Source organism: Podarcis muralis, chromosome 4, assembly GCF_964188315.1.
Source record: "Podarcis muralis chromosome 4, rPodMur119.hap1.1, whole genome shotgun sequence".
NCBI lineage: Eukaryota > Metazoa > Chordata > Lepidosauria > Squamata > Lacertidae > Podarcis > Podarcis muralis.
In genome coordinates, this window is record NC_135658.1 from 52,002,721 (window position 1) to 52,016,008 (window position 13,288).

Consider the following 13,288-nt stretch of genomic DNA (forward strand, 5'->3'; position numbering starts at 1 on the left):
GTTTTAATCTACTTTAACTGTATAAACCTAAATTTCCAGTATGCCCTTGAATCCCTCCAGAAAAACAGTGACAGTCTGGAAGCACCCAGCACACTAAATTTACACGCTTTCCTGAATGGATTGCAAAAAGTGAAGTATTTCCAGAGCATTGCTGAAAGTCTCATTTTTTATCAGTGAGCTTAACAGCCTAACCAGGTGAACAGACCACCACGGTACACAAACAGAACAGTGTCGGACACGGAAAAGTTCTGTATTTCTAAGACTGTTAGATAAAACTGCAATCTTAAGATGCAGTAAAGCAGAGTGTCCAAAATATTAGTTACTTTTCCATATTATATTGTATACTTGTCATTTGCCAGACTTACTTGTAATTTTTACCAGCAAAGATAAAAGTAAACTATGAATGCCTTCAGAAAAGAATTCCTGCCATTCAGCCATGAGGTTTGGTGGAAGTTTTTCAGTGATTTCAGGAGTTGCTGCCTGGAAAAAAGCACTTGAGGCAGCACTCAAGTCGCAGCTGACACAGGCAAACACTTGCACAAGGGCAACAGGAAAGACGGCCTGGCTGTCACTTGTTGTCTGGAAAAGAAAGAAGAACATCAGGATGGGCTTTATTTTTCCTTTTTAAAAAAACAACAACTGAGGAATTTCAATAACACCCATTCAAAGAATAATTTTAATCTAAAAGTTACACATTTTCTTAAAACTTGAATGACAACAAACCCTTCTATAACAAATCAAAGCAATTTCTTTAAGTATAAAAATAGATTCCAATAGTCTTTTCTCTCTCTAATGATGAAGAGAATGGCAGGATCTATCTGTTGGTAAGAGTATGGTAAGAGATTGTAGGGGTTTGGAGCCTCGTGGTCCCTTCTTCCAACTCTACAATTCTATGATTCTATGTTCTATATTTCTTCTTTTACCCTCATTTGGACATGATTCTTGTTCCACATTTTTATCCATACCTCTTTGTACAAGGTCAGGTGTAACATTTATCAGTTAAGCATATTTTAGCAAAATAAACTACCAGTTATGTTTTGTTGAACATGTTGTGGAACTGGTGCACAGGACTAGATTGAGCTCAGATAATCTTAAATGTGTTCTGAAATTTTTGCTTCATAAAAGTTCAAAACATTTACTGTAGCCAATTTTACAGTAAAACCATACAATAATATTACTTAAGTTTACATGATAGGCTGTTGCCGCATATTTTAGATTTCTCAAAGGCAGGAACTGCCACCCAGTGGATTCACAAAGAAAAATATCTGCACTCTCAAGACTTCATGCAGAAGCCTTAATATCATTCCCTACATTTAAGTTTGCTTCTTACCTCTAACCAGGCCAGCATGGAACACATGACAAAATCCCACTCACTCTCCAGCAAAGAGGAAGGATCATTCAGCAACAAAGAAATAAACCGGATCATCTCTATGTTCAAGCCAAGCACCTGTGGGCTTCCTTCCCGTAGATTGCTGGGGGGCAGGGAGGAAAATTACAAAAAAGAAAATTAATCAGGCAGCAGATTTTGTAAAGTTTTTTTTTTTTCAATATTTGTGAACACTGCAGAAAGCAAAGAGGAATTCCCCCTTCTCTCACACACAGAAGGAATACCTCTGCTAAGATAATGCCTATTAAGACAAAGGGAGATCCTCTAAAAAGAAAAGTATGCTTCTTGCTACAGAAATATTGTTTACACTTACACAAATTTCAAACAGTTATTTAATTGAATTGCAGCCCTATTATAAATATAACCATTTCAACCGTGCAACACAGACCAGTCATAATAAAACTGTAATAAAGCTACCCACCAGCTAAAAAGAAAGCTGTCCTCATAGTCATTTCGCCAGGATATAATGATTTTTAATATTCCAGGCATTAGATCTCCATAATCAATGCTTCCACAATTCAAGCAGGAATTTAAAATAGCAAGATATCCAAAAGCTCCTAAAACAGAGTCAAATGCTAGATTTAAAATATCACATTAAATGTTATTGAAAACAACAAGAAAAGCAGTAAATTAGAAGCAGAACAAGATGTGAACACTGGTGGTTGGATGCAAGATCAGAAAAAGGTAAGTTAAATAATTCCTAACGTTCAGCTTTTAAAAGGGCCTCCATATTGCATTTTCTTCAATCTGTAATAAATCAGAACTTGTCTAAAAGAAACTTAGATTTACCATTTATCTAATGAGTACGCTTAATAATATGCACCTTGGAAAAAGCACTTAACAATACACTGATTCGTCAAGAGCCTTTTCCTCTCTCATGAAGAGCAGAAGCAATTCTCAAAGGCAAGCAAACATCTAATTAAACTGGTGCATTAAAAATCTGACTCCTACAAGCTAATGAAACGTTGGAGATAATATTTAAAGCACAGACCATCAGTACTGTAAAGTCCACTTTCATTGCAGGTCATTAGTTTAGCAGTGCACTGAATGACAAGCTCTTCCTTGTCTTCCTGAAGTAAAAATGGAGACAGATTCTGAAGTGTGTGCAAGTTGCCTTCCGTTAATGGAAAAAACCTGTCCAAGAAAATGACACATCAGCAGAGAATCTGGAAATCAGTACGATGTCCACAGATAAAATGCAAAGTAATTCAGAAGGGCCATGAAACAGGGAAAGTTTTGTTACAGAATTTTATGAAGAAATAGGATTTGCACAACCACAAACCAGGACCCCCAGAGCATTTATTTGAAACAGACAGGACTCTCCACCAAAGGGAATTAAAGCATATAAGAATGGGGGCGGGGATCAGGAATGCTAAAGTTCCATTTCTGTTTCTCATGCTATTTAACATCTATATGAAGTAACCAAGATGATCAGGCTAAAGTGTCTTTAACAGCTCTGTCACTCATCATTTACACCTACTAGGCTTAGGGAAGCTGTAGAAATAGTGAACAGATGTCAGGAGAGAGCATGTAACTCCAACTCTGTACCAGCTGTACTGATTGACATGAGCCCAGAAGAGCCGTGGCAAAGTGCTGGTTACCTTTAAAGCCCTAAATGACGTGGGCTATCTGAAAGATCACCTGCTCCCATATGACTGTGCCTTAAGATCAGCTATAAAAGCTCTGCTTGCAAAACTGCCAGCAACATCAATAAGGCTGGTGGTTACAGAAGACATGGCATTTTCAGTGCTGTCCCCATCATTATGGAACTCCTTCGCATGGAAAGAGCAGTTGGCTCTCCTGTTGATTGTTTAAAGGCTCTAAATACCTAGCTTTTAACCACAATTTTAAAGGACTGATTTGAGGTTAGTCCGGGTTTATGCAATATAATTTGTCAGTATTTTACTATTATATTTTCTATTTTATCACTTTAAAATAGGGGCAGGAGGGTATATGGCACTGTTGTTGGGGATGGGGGGAAAGAAAAATATGGATTTTAAATGTTTTATTATGTGAACCACCTTAAGGTGTTATGGCCTGAAAGACAGTACAGGCAACTTCCCACTCGCACGAGGGTTACATTCCTGGCTGCCGCGCATGTCAGCGGGATGTCCATCAGTCTATTCCGCCCCATTCCACCCCCTTTTGGCGCCAAAAGCAGCACGTGCGCCACCAAATATCTAAGTACATATCAACAATACAGAATATTTTTACCATTTTGTGTTACTTGTAGCCAACAAATTATGACCCAACAACCATATTTCATCCGAGTCATGATGCATGATATATGCTATAGGTGAAGTAATTCCATCCAAATTCAAAGCTATTGTTGTTTATTGTCTATGTTGTTTAGGAACCAGGTGCAGTGAAACATCATTTCCACCTCATACTCATGTGATACATGCGCTTCTCTTGAAGAGGGAGGAGGTCTTTATCACAGAGTGGCTCCAATTTGGAGCAAAGCTTGAAAATCCAAACAGCCTAGTTATATGATCACTAATATGCACTTTTATCACTGCCATCTGATTTTGGACCAGAGCAGTGCTGGCCATATCCTCTCTCTTTATAATGTGAGACACAATGTGGGCCTTTCCTCCCATTTCCTACTTTAATCAATGGGGCAGCAGTAGGTGTGATCACAGTCTAAGAAAAACTGCAAGCCTACTATCATACCTTTCTGATGTACTGAATAGTCCTTTTATCTCACAGGATGCAATATTCTCAGTTTTTATCAATTTAGCCATGGTTAAGGCCCAAAGTCGTCCACAGTCTTTTGATCTATGGAATAATAAAGTTTCTGTGATAAATCTGGTTTATTTAAAGACAAGATAAATGTTCATTTTTATTTATTCTTGATGTGAACAATTCACAAGGAGACAAACTTCAGATTAGATAACAAAAGTGATACCTGAACATGTTGCTTTCTAATGAAAGCTGTTTGAGAAACAATTGTTTGTTTTTTGAGAAACAATGATTTCAAAAATAAAAAATACCTACCTATTGAATAATATTCTTAATAGGCCATTTGTATTAGTGAGTATGCATAATTTTTCACATGAAATATCCATTACTTGCAGGTGGTGAAGGAATTCAATAAGAAGGCTGGGTGGGTTTGCTAGTTCTTCAATCCACTGTAAGGCATATAGCTGTTCTGCGACTAGAATAACAACAACAGAACAATATCTGAATAGTATAATCCAGCAAATGAATTCATTGCTAACCTTTTAATAGTTATTAAACATATAATTGAACATGGTAAAAGTTATACTGCAACAATAACCAGAGGAAGCTGTTTATATAATGTACAATGTCCTTTTAATATACATGTTTCAAATTTCTAACTATTATCCCATAAATCAACTATAATCTCATTTTACAGATAGGTAAACTGAAGCTCAGAGATGGGGATATATGCGTTTGTCACCTAATTCTAAATCCAACACTCCACTTATTAGGCTACACAATAGACTGTGCAGGGCAGGAGTTCCTTGTTCGTATCAGAACTTTTATGACACTGAAAGCTTTCACACACAAGGTATTTCCTATTCATTTCAAAAGAGGAGGCGTCTCCATGTACACAAAAGAGCTTTCTGCCCTACAGTTAAAATAAATAGGGACGCCTGTGCACGTAACAGTGGCCTGTTTCACGTGCCACTGTAAACCATAGTTAAGTTTAACTGTGGTTTAAAGCAAAGGTTGGGAACCATTGGCTCTCCAGATGTTGCTGAACAACCCCTTCCAACAGCCCCAGCAAGCATGACCAATGACCAGGGATGATGGGTGTTTTACTTTAGCAAGATCTTAAGGAGCCAAACGTTCCCCACATCTAGTTTAAAGGAAAACACACAGCATGCACAAAAATTATGGCTGCTTCACTCCTTCTCTGCTCCTACTGTGGACACTGCTGCCAGCAGCTAAGGCATGGTTTGGTTTAAAGTTGCATTTGAACCTGTGCTCATTGTTTGCCTTTTTCCATACAAACCTCAAGTTGTAATCAAGCTTTGTTCTGGCCTTAGCACTTATGGCATGTTTGAGGGAACAAACAATGAGTCTGGGAAACAATGAACATAATGTCAAGACAAACCATGGCTTAGCTCCTGGCAGCAGCAAGAGGGAGGGAGGAGCTATGCTGCTGTGATTTTCAACCCATACACCAGTACACAGCACATTCACTTTTAAACCAACTGTGATTTCAAGTTATGTACACACAAGCCTAGTGTAAATCAAAACACAGAAAGCATGACAAATGCCCCTCAATTATAATCCTAGCATATCTTTATCAATTCACAGTTTTCAAATATCGGTTGTCCCTTAAAAATATTTTACATAAATAAATGTATGTCACACTTCTCTTTGACAACAGGACCCTACAGAAACTGGTAAGAAAATAAATTATAAATCGCAAACAATAAGATTTTTTAAAGTTTGATTTCTTTCTTTTTTGTCACTTACTGATATTTTCAATTTTGCTTCTTTCCACTTCATGGTTTTCAACCCCTTTTCTCAGTATTAATAATGTCATTCTGCTTAACAGAGCTGCAGTACATAGGTGGCTTGGAAGTTTTCCCATGAAACAAAGTTTCTGATCTTTCACCATTTCAGGTATTTCACAATTCAGACTCAGTCTTCCTTCCAAAAGTGGTTTCTTTAACCACTACAGCAACACATAGGAAGTAAAAAAGTTGAATTTCAATTTTCCCCAGAGTCATACAAGATTGTAATTTTTTCATTACTGTTCACATAATAGGAATGTTGCATTAAGATTATACATTTTAATAACAGTTAGGAACAACTGACCATAGTTAAAAGTTAACACATAAAACTAATTATCAAGAGACATATTTACTGCACATAGATAACATGCGCTCTTCATGCAGAATCTGGTGGCCTGCTCGTTCATGTTGCTTTAGCCGCATGTTTGTAATTTTGCAACAAAAAATTGGTCCCAAAAAGTTAACTGCAAATGCTGACAGTAACTATTCACTGTGCAATGACACTGTGGAAACTTATATACCTCATTGGATAAAGATCCCCGCATCTTTTCCCATTCAGACTCACTTGGAGTGAGCCAATCAAAATAATCCTTCAGAGTATAAGTAGGAACTTTATCAGCTTCCAAAAGTTTAGTCAACAAGTCATGAACTGCTGTGATCAAAACCTGCAAACTGTGAAGAAACCAGGTAATTAAAAAATAATGTATTTCACATCTTTCCATACAATGACATACCTTGAATGTTAAGGCTCACACCTGCATTATTACGGCACCACTGAATTTCATAACAATTTCATTTTAACTAGGTTTTGAAACCATTTTTAAACCTTGATTTAAAATCCTGGTGAAAAGACGAAGCCTTGTTAAAATTGTGGTAGCCCCAGCAAAGAAATTAAGCAGCGCACTGCTTACCTTTTAACATCCAGCGTTGAAGACTGAAGTTGGTTCTTGACCCAAAATGCAGATCTCTGCAGGAAGGTGCTGTCTTTATGCATATCGCTAAGGTGATGCACAAGTGAAGTTAAGCCACACAACCATGTGTGCTTCAGCTTATTCACAAGGAAATCTACATCAATGGGAAAAAATGGCCAAACATTTTAACTTCTGAGCATAATGGGGAAGCATTAGTCATACTGCTAAATCCATGAGCATAAGAACAGAACCCTGTCTTTGAGAGTTGCTTATGAGCATGGGATCACCCCCTCACATACTCATGGAAGCTACACACATGCAATCCACAACACACGCACACCATATGCCTCACAAAGGCTTTGGGAAGTGCCACCTCAAGGCAGTCCAGGCACCTTGAGGCCGCAGCTCCCAACTGAGCCAGCTCCCTTGCTCCATGCCTTAAGTCAACGTACTTGTCAGTAGTGACAACTTTCAGATGCTAGAATCTTTCCTCTGTCTTCCCTCACCTCATGCCAGCTTCTCTTCACTTGAATGTTGGAACTGCCACTTCCAGAGCGTTCAGGGATGATTGCCAGCACTTAGGCATTACTGGAAGCAATATTTTGCTTCAGCTGAATGCACCAGAAGAGGAACATAGCAACACAGGAAGTTGCCTTATACTGAGTCAGACTACTGGTCCATCTAAGTTAGTATTGTCTACACCAGGGGTGGGAAACCTCCAGTCTACGGGCTAAATTTGGCCTGCCAGGCCTCCCTATTTGACTTGGGAGACCATTTCCCCCAAACCACAGTCTATTTGGAGATGCTAGGAATTCAGCCAGGGACCTTCTGCTAGTAAAGTAAATGGAAAGAAGATGGAAGATACTGTTAAACTCCAACTCTCATCAGCCTTAGTAGCATAGTCAATGGTCAGGAAAGATGAGAGTCGTAGTCCAGCATATGGTATTATCAACGTATATTTATTGTGCAATACCTGACAAATGTGTTGTATCCTGGCTTTGTGCACACAACTGGAAAATGGTGAGCAACAAATCTTCTGATGATGGCATCAACAAGCATCCTTTAACTGAGCTGAAAAAGTTAGAGGCTATGTCACAGATGAAAGACACCGATGGTTCTGTATTTCCAGCTTCTGAAAGATCCTTTGCTTTAGACAGAGCTGCTTGAAGTTTATCAATAATCCTTTTAACATAAACTTCACCAATCAAGGACTCTATTGATTAAAAAAAGAGGCACATTTTAAGTTACTCCATGATCAATGTGTGCATGCTGAAATTACAGTGCTTACAGCCTGAGGAAACTGGGCCAGCAGGTCTGACATTCTTCCTTTGGCAGATAGGTAGGTAATGCTGCACTGTATTTGTTTAGCTATAAGCCATAAAAAAATAGAAAACAAAAAACACATGTAGCACTGAGTATAAATTTAGCTCTCAATTTCCTGGTCCCCAACACAAATAATGAAAATTATGTTACTTTGTGTGTTCCTTTATCAAACAGCAAAAAGCAAACAAACTTACTAGGTGAAACAAAGTTCTCCCTGAAACTAAACTCCAACAAATATTTTTCATGGGGATCTTTATAAAGTGGGCACTGAATAATGCAATGAACAACATCCTCTGTGGCGGCAACTATAAGCTGTTCCAGTACGCAACAACGGCAGCAAGGGTCCTATTAGCCAAAAACTGGAAGTTAGAGGGTTTGCCGATAATAGAGGAATGGAGATCAAAATTATTAGACTACGTGGAGATGGATAAGATGACAGGGAAAATCAGATATATAAAAGACCAGAGGTTTATAAAGGATTGGGAAAGTTTTACGGAATATCTGGAAAATCTAAGCGACGGTCAGATAACACTAGTGGGTTTTAAGGGAACTCTGTAAGAAGCAAAGGGTACTGTCTAAAGGAAAACAGAGGAACCAGAATGATCAATGGCACTACAAAAGAAGAAATGCGGATCTATTGGCTTTTATTAACACGGATGATTTGTGGAAAGGTTGAAGGAAGCCACTTTGTAAACTATGTAAACATTAAGTGGAATATTATAGTTTTGTTTTGTATTTTGATCCATGCAAATCAATAAAAAATTATGTTGGGGGGGGGGGGGGAAATCCTCTGTGGCGGTTTTACAAAATGTGTTGTCTGAAGCATAATTTCTTACAATGACCATCCAAAAAAGCAGAGGGCATCATATTTAATTTCTGCAAAAGTGTTCCTATGTGGAGCTAAGTTTATCAGATCCAGATAGTTAGTCTTCTGACTTAATGCATGGGTACAGTCGTGAAAATCTCAAGGAATGAAATATTGAGCATATGAGTCAAATAGTCTTTCCCATGTACAAAAATCCTTAGCTATGGTTCAGATATAGACTTGATCTTGGTCAACTGGCTAGCAAGATCTCTGTCAATTGTATGTTAATCAGCTACTTGCTTTTGGCATTCCATATCTCTGAAGCCCTGAACCTTGGCTTCTTACTGGGATCTTATAAAGAATAAATGCAATATTATATTATTCACCTTAACACCACCATTGTCTCACACTTCCCACCCATGACTAGCCTGTCTGCCAGCTCTTGCAGTTAATTTTATTCTTTCCTCAGGTAAACTGAAGCCACCTACCATTTTTAATAAGCTGAGATAACACCAAGCTTAGTAGAGTCCATCTTTCTGAATGAAAAGATTCTGCTGAAGCTACTGTCGTTTTCAAACTTGTGTTGCACAAGTCATCAGCCAGAGTTACAAGCTTTTCTCCTAACACATCTCCTTTCAGCCAAGCAGAACACAATGAATGTTTCTCCGAGTTTGAACATGCCTAAAACATTAAAAATACCAAAGTATATTTTAGTGGTGGTTTAATTAATGTCCAAATATACTGTACTACTTATTATAAATTATATAGACATGTGTCTATAGTTAATTACCAATTGTGCAAGTGATTCAGCACAGAAAGGGCTTTTTCATCTTAAGCACACACAGAAAATGGGACGGATATTTACATAAAGTGCAATAAAACTGTCTGTTTAAATAATCTTAAACTCATGTTTCTCTGGATACAAAACTAGTATGTGTAATCTTGAATATACCTTTTGAATTATCTGAAGAAGAATATTCCATTTCAGATCCATCTGAAACAAAAACAGAAAAAAGAGAGAACATCAACAATGTGACAAGCAGAAACTTAAAACAATTTGTGTGAAAAGTTTAACATTTATAGCCAATGCAGCATAATGGTTAGAGTACTGGGCTAAGGTATGGGAGACCTGGGTTCAAATCTTCCCTAAGTTGAGCTCCTTGCAGGGAAGGTAGGATACAAATACAGTGGTACCTCGGGTTAAGAACTTAATTCGTTCTGGAAGTCCGTTCTTAACCTGAAACTGTTCTTAACCTGAAGCACCACTTTAGCTAAAACTGAGAGGCTTCCTTGCAAGTGGTTCTGCCTGTGGGGAAGCCCCATTTCCCCCCTTAAAGTAGCCATGTCGCACTGTCATCAGAAGCATGGCAGGTGGAAATGTGGGGCAGAGCCTTCTCATCCTCAAAATCTGCTCCAGGGGGTTGAGAGAGAACATACTGGGCAATTTGGGGGTGCATGGAGAAAGGAGAGGAAGGGGAAGCCCTGTTGTATAAGTGGATCTCCACTCGTGCTGTGTTAGACACAACCCTAACTTTCTAAATTTAAATATGACATGACTAAATTAGCATAGGTATTAGACATGTTTTTCTTTTCCAATCCTAAATATCCAAAATGTTTCATTTCAAATCTGAATTTCATTAGAGAAAACTGAAATTCATAGCCAGCAAGTTAAAACAATTACTAATCCAAACTGTTAAACTTCTCTCACCACCAGTCTACAAAAATCATAGCAAATCGAATACAGTGGAACCTCGGGTTGCAAACGTGATCCATGCGGGAGGCACGTTCGCAACCCGCAGCATCCACAACCCGCAGCGCTGCGTCTGTGCACGTACGTGATGCAATTCAGCGCTTCTGCGCATGCGCAAAGCGTGATTTAGTGCTTCTGTGCATGCGTGAGCGCCGAAACCTGAAAGTTACCCATTCAGGTACTTCTGGGTTTTGGCGCGTCCGTAACCCAAAAACGTGCAACCCGCAGCTATCGCAACCTGAGGTATGACTGTAGTTCAGTCGGTAGGTAAAGCATGAGACTTTTAATCTCAGGGCTGTGGGTCCGAGCCCCTCAATGGGTGAAGGATTCCTGCATTGCAGAGGGCTGGACTATAATATCCTTGTGGTCCCTTCCAACTCTACAATTCTATGAAACTTATTTTTAAGAAAGTGTACCTTTGTTAAGTCATTTAGAATGTTTTCTCTCTCTGGGGCATTGCTGCAGCAATGGAGGACACTATACAAAATATCAACCAAGAAATCTGTCTCTTTTCTCCAGTCTTCTTTCAGCCAACCAATTAGATTTTCATAGAGAAATTGGATAGAAGGATTTTCATACTGAAGCTTTGCAACTTCCTGAATACTGGTCCTATTCTCCAACAGCACCTGGAAAACTCTACTGGAGGCAAAGTTACTGAGGAGAGCAGAGAGGAACTTTAAGTGCCGGTCAGACCTTTGTTCATTGGTATACACAATACTCAGTTCTGCAAGTTTACAAACTAAATCTTCTAAAGGCTCTTTCTGTAGAGGGGAAAGATGTTGTGCATGAATAGGATCATTGCTGCTTCTCATATCAACAACATTTTCATGTTCAGTGTTGCTTTCAGGTTCATCATCTTCTGCAAACCTGATCTTCACAGCTTTTCTTCTGCTTGGTTTTATCTTATTTTCTGGGTTCTGAAGGATTTGTAGCAAAGAGGACACAGCAGCCAAAGATTTCTCATCTGCGTCTATTACATCAATGTGCCCCACACATATAGCTGAAAGGCCATCCCAAAAGTCCGACAATATTCTCCGGAAAGTGGGAGCAGCTCTATCACCACTTGAAATTTCTGCTCGCGTGTTCCAAAAGCGCAAGGCGTCTGCTACCTCAAAAAACAAAGGTCCATTTTGTAACCTGGGCTCTTTAATCACTGTGTCAATGAGGGCAACTAGCTGAAAAGAGAAAATACATTCATTTTATTGCAGAGATTAAACTAGGGCATGATGTAGAAAATGCTGGTCACTACAAAAAGTGACCCTTCCTTTTGGTGATTTCCACCCATATACCCAAGTATGGTGAAAAGAGGGTGGGAGAGGGAGAAGTGGGATGTGTCCAGGCTGCTACCTAATCTGCTGTGCTGTTGCCATAGGCGATGAAAATCGTCACAGCAAACAGAAAAATTAACAAAATGGGGGTTGTGAGAAGGAGAAGAGAATGGTATAGCTAGGTCTGCCATACATCCGGGATTTCTGGAAGGTGTCCAGTAGAAGTCCCGTTTTGGGGGGGTGTTTTTGTAAACACCCAAAGCTTTGGGGTTTGTCTAAAAAGAGCTCAACAGTTGTGGGGTCTTCCTAAGAAAAGCTCAACAACTTTTGAGGTGTCCTGGATTTTACTTTTTGAAAGATGGCAACCTAGGCATAGCTATAGCTATAGCAGCAGCAGCAGCAGCGCGAAAAGCGACAGATAAATATAAATATTCTGAAAGGTAGCATCAATGAGCTGGAGGTGATGCACATGAGGAGCTGCCCTCCCCAGTTGATTGACAGGGTGAGGGGAGTGTACTTGCCAGCACCAAACACTGTTTAGCAGACTGAGGGAAGCACAACGGTCGGTCTAAACTGGGCTCCCCACAGTCTGCCAAACAACTAGTTGGGGAGCTCAAGTGAAAACTGTGGGTGGGTGTAAATTTGCCTGTAACTTGAGTAACTCAAGACAGGCTGTAAGGAATGAGCTAACAGGGGAGTGGGGTGGAGGGAATTTAAGTTGCTGGGTAGCTGGTAGTGAACTTGGAGCCTGTGGGTTGCCCACCTGTGATCTAACATATTTATTTGTTTTACCCTAGGAAGTATTGCAGTCATAAAGGTGGTGAAGAGGGCCACTTGTGGCTATCTCCTATTCAAATTCCTTGCATCAGAGAGTATTTCAGCCATTTTATTACAGATATTTAGGCAACTGACTAAAACTCAAATTACTAAAAATTATTAGAAGTAATTGATATATTCCCATGAAAAAATACCTGATCATTTATAAGCATTTCTTGAATTTTAATTTCTTCTTCTTCTTCACCTATATTCTGTAGCACTGTAAATCGTAAACATTCCATGAAAGCCGAAAGGATTGCTGAACATTCTGAACGGCTAGCCATAGCTCTTTCAGTCAACAACCTAGACAAACACAAAATTGAGAAACATTATAAATTTTGTTTATAGTTTTGAATTCAAATGTAATCAAAGAGCCTGATTTAACTAACAGTTCCGACTAGCAGTTGCCTGCAAGCTTGTGCTGACAGAACGGTCTCCTTAGCGCTATGTTGAATCCTTCCCAATGAATGCTATAGCTTTACACTGTGCTGAAAGTGCACTGATTGGAAAATCAGAAGCACAGAACTAGATTAGA

General features: G+C 39.1%; 1 protein-coding gene across 1 annotated transcript in view; it reads right to left on the minus strand.

Annotated features, from left to right (window-relative positions):
• The window catches only part of LTN1 (listerin E3 ubiquitin protein ligase 1), a 28,061-nt gene that overhangs the window by 6,653 nt on the left and 8,120 nt on the right, over positions 1–13,288 (minus strand). The window contains exons 9-22 of the mRNA XM_028726980.2: positions 12,909–13,056; positions 11,086–11,844; positions 9,872–9,913; positions 9,408–9,600; positions 7,765–8,004; positions 6,792–6,945; positions 6,402–6,552; positions 5,840–6,041; positions 4,385–4,544; positions 4,061–4,165; positions 2,379–2,521; positions 1,809–1,944; positions 1,331–1,472; positions 366–579 (exon numbers count right to left, since the gene is read on the minus strand). Of these exons, the coding sequence (XP_028582813.2) occupies positions 366–579; positions 1,331–1,472; positions 1,809–1,944; positions 2,379–2,521; positions 4,061–4,165; positions 4,385–4,544; positions 5,840–6,041; positions 6,402–6,552; positions 6,792–6,945; positions 7,765–8,004; positions 9,408–9,600; positions 9,872–9,913; positions 11,086–11,844; positions 12,909–13,056 (2,789 nt within the window). The remainder of the gene's footprint in view (positions 1–365; positions 580–1,330; positions 1,473–1,808; positions 1,945–2,378; positions 2,522–4,060; positions 4,166–4,384; positions 4,545–5,839; positions 6,042–6,401; positions 6,553–6,791; positions 6,946–7,764; positions 8,005–9,407; positions 9,601–9,871; positions 9,914–11,085; positions 11,845–12,908; positions 13,057–13,288) is intronic.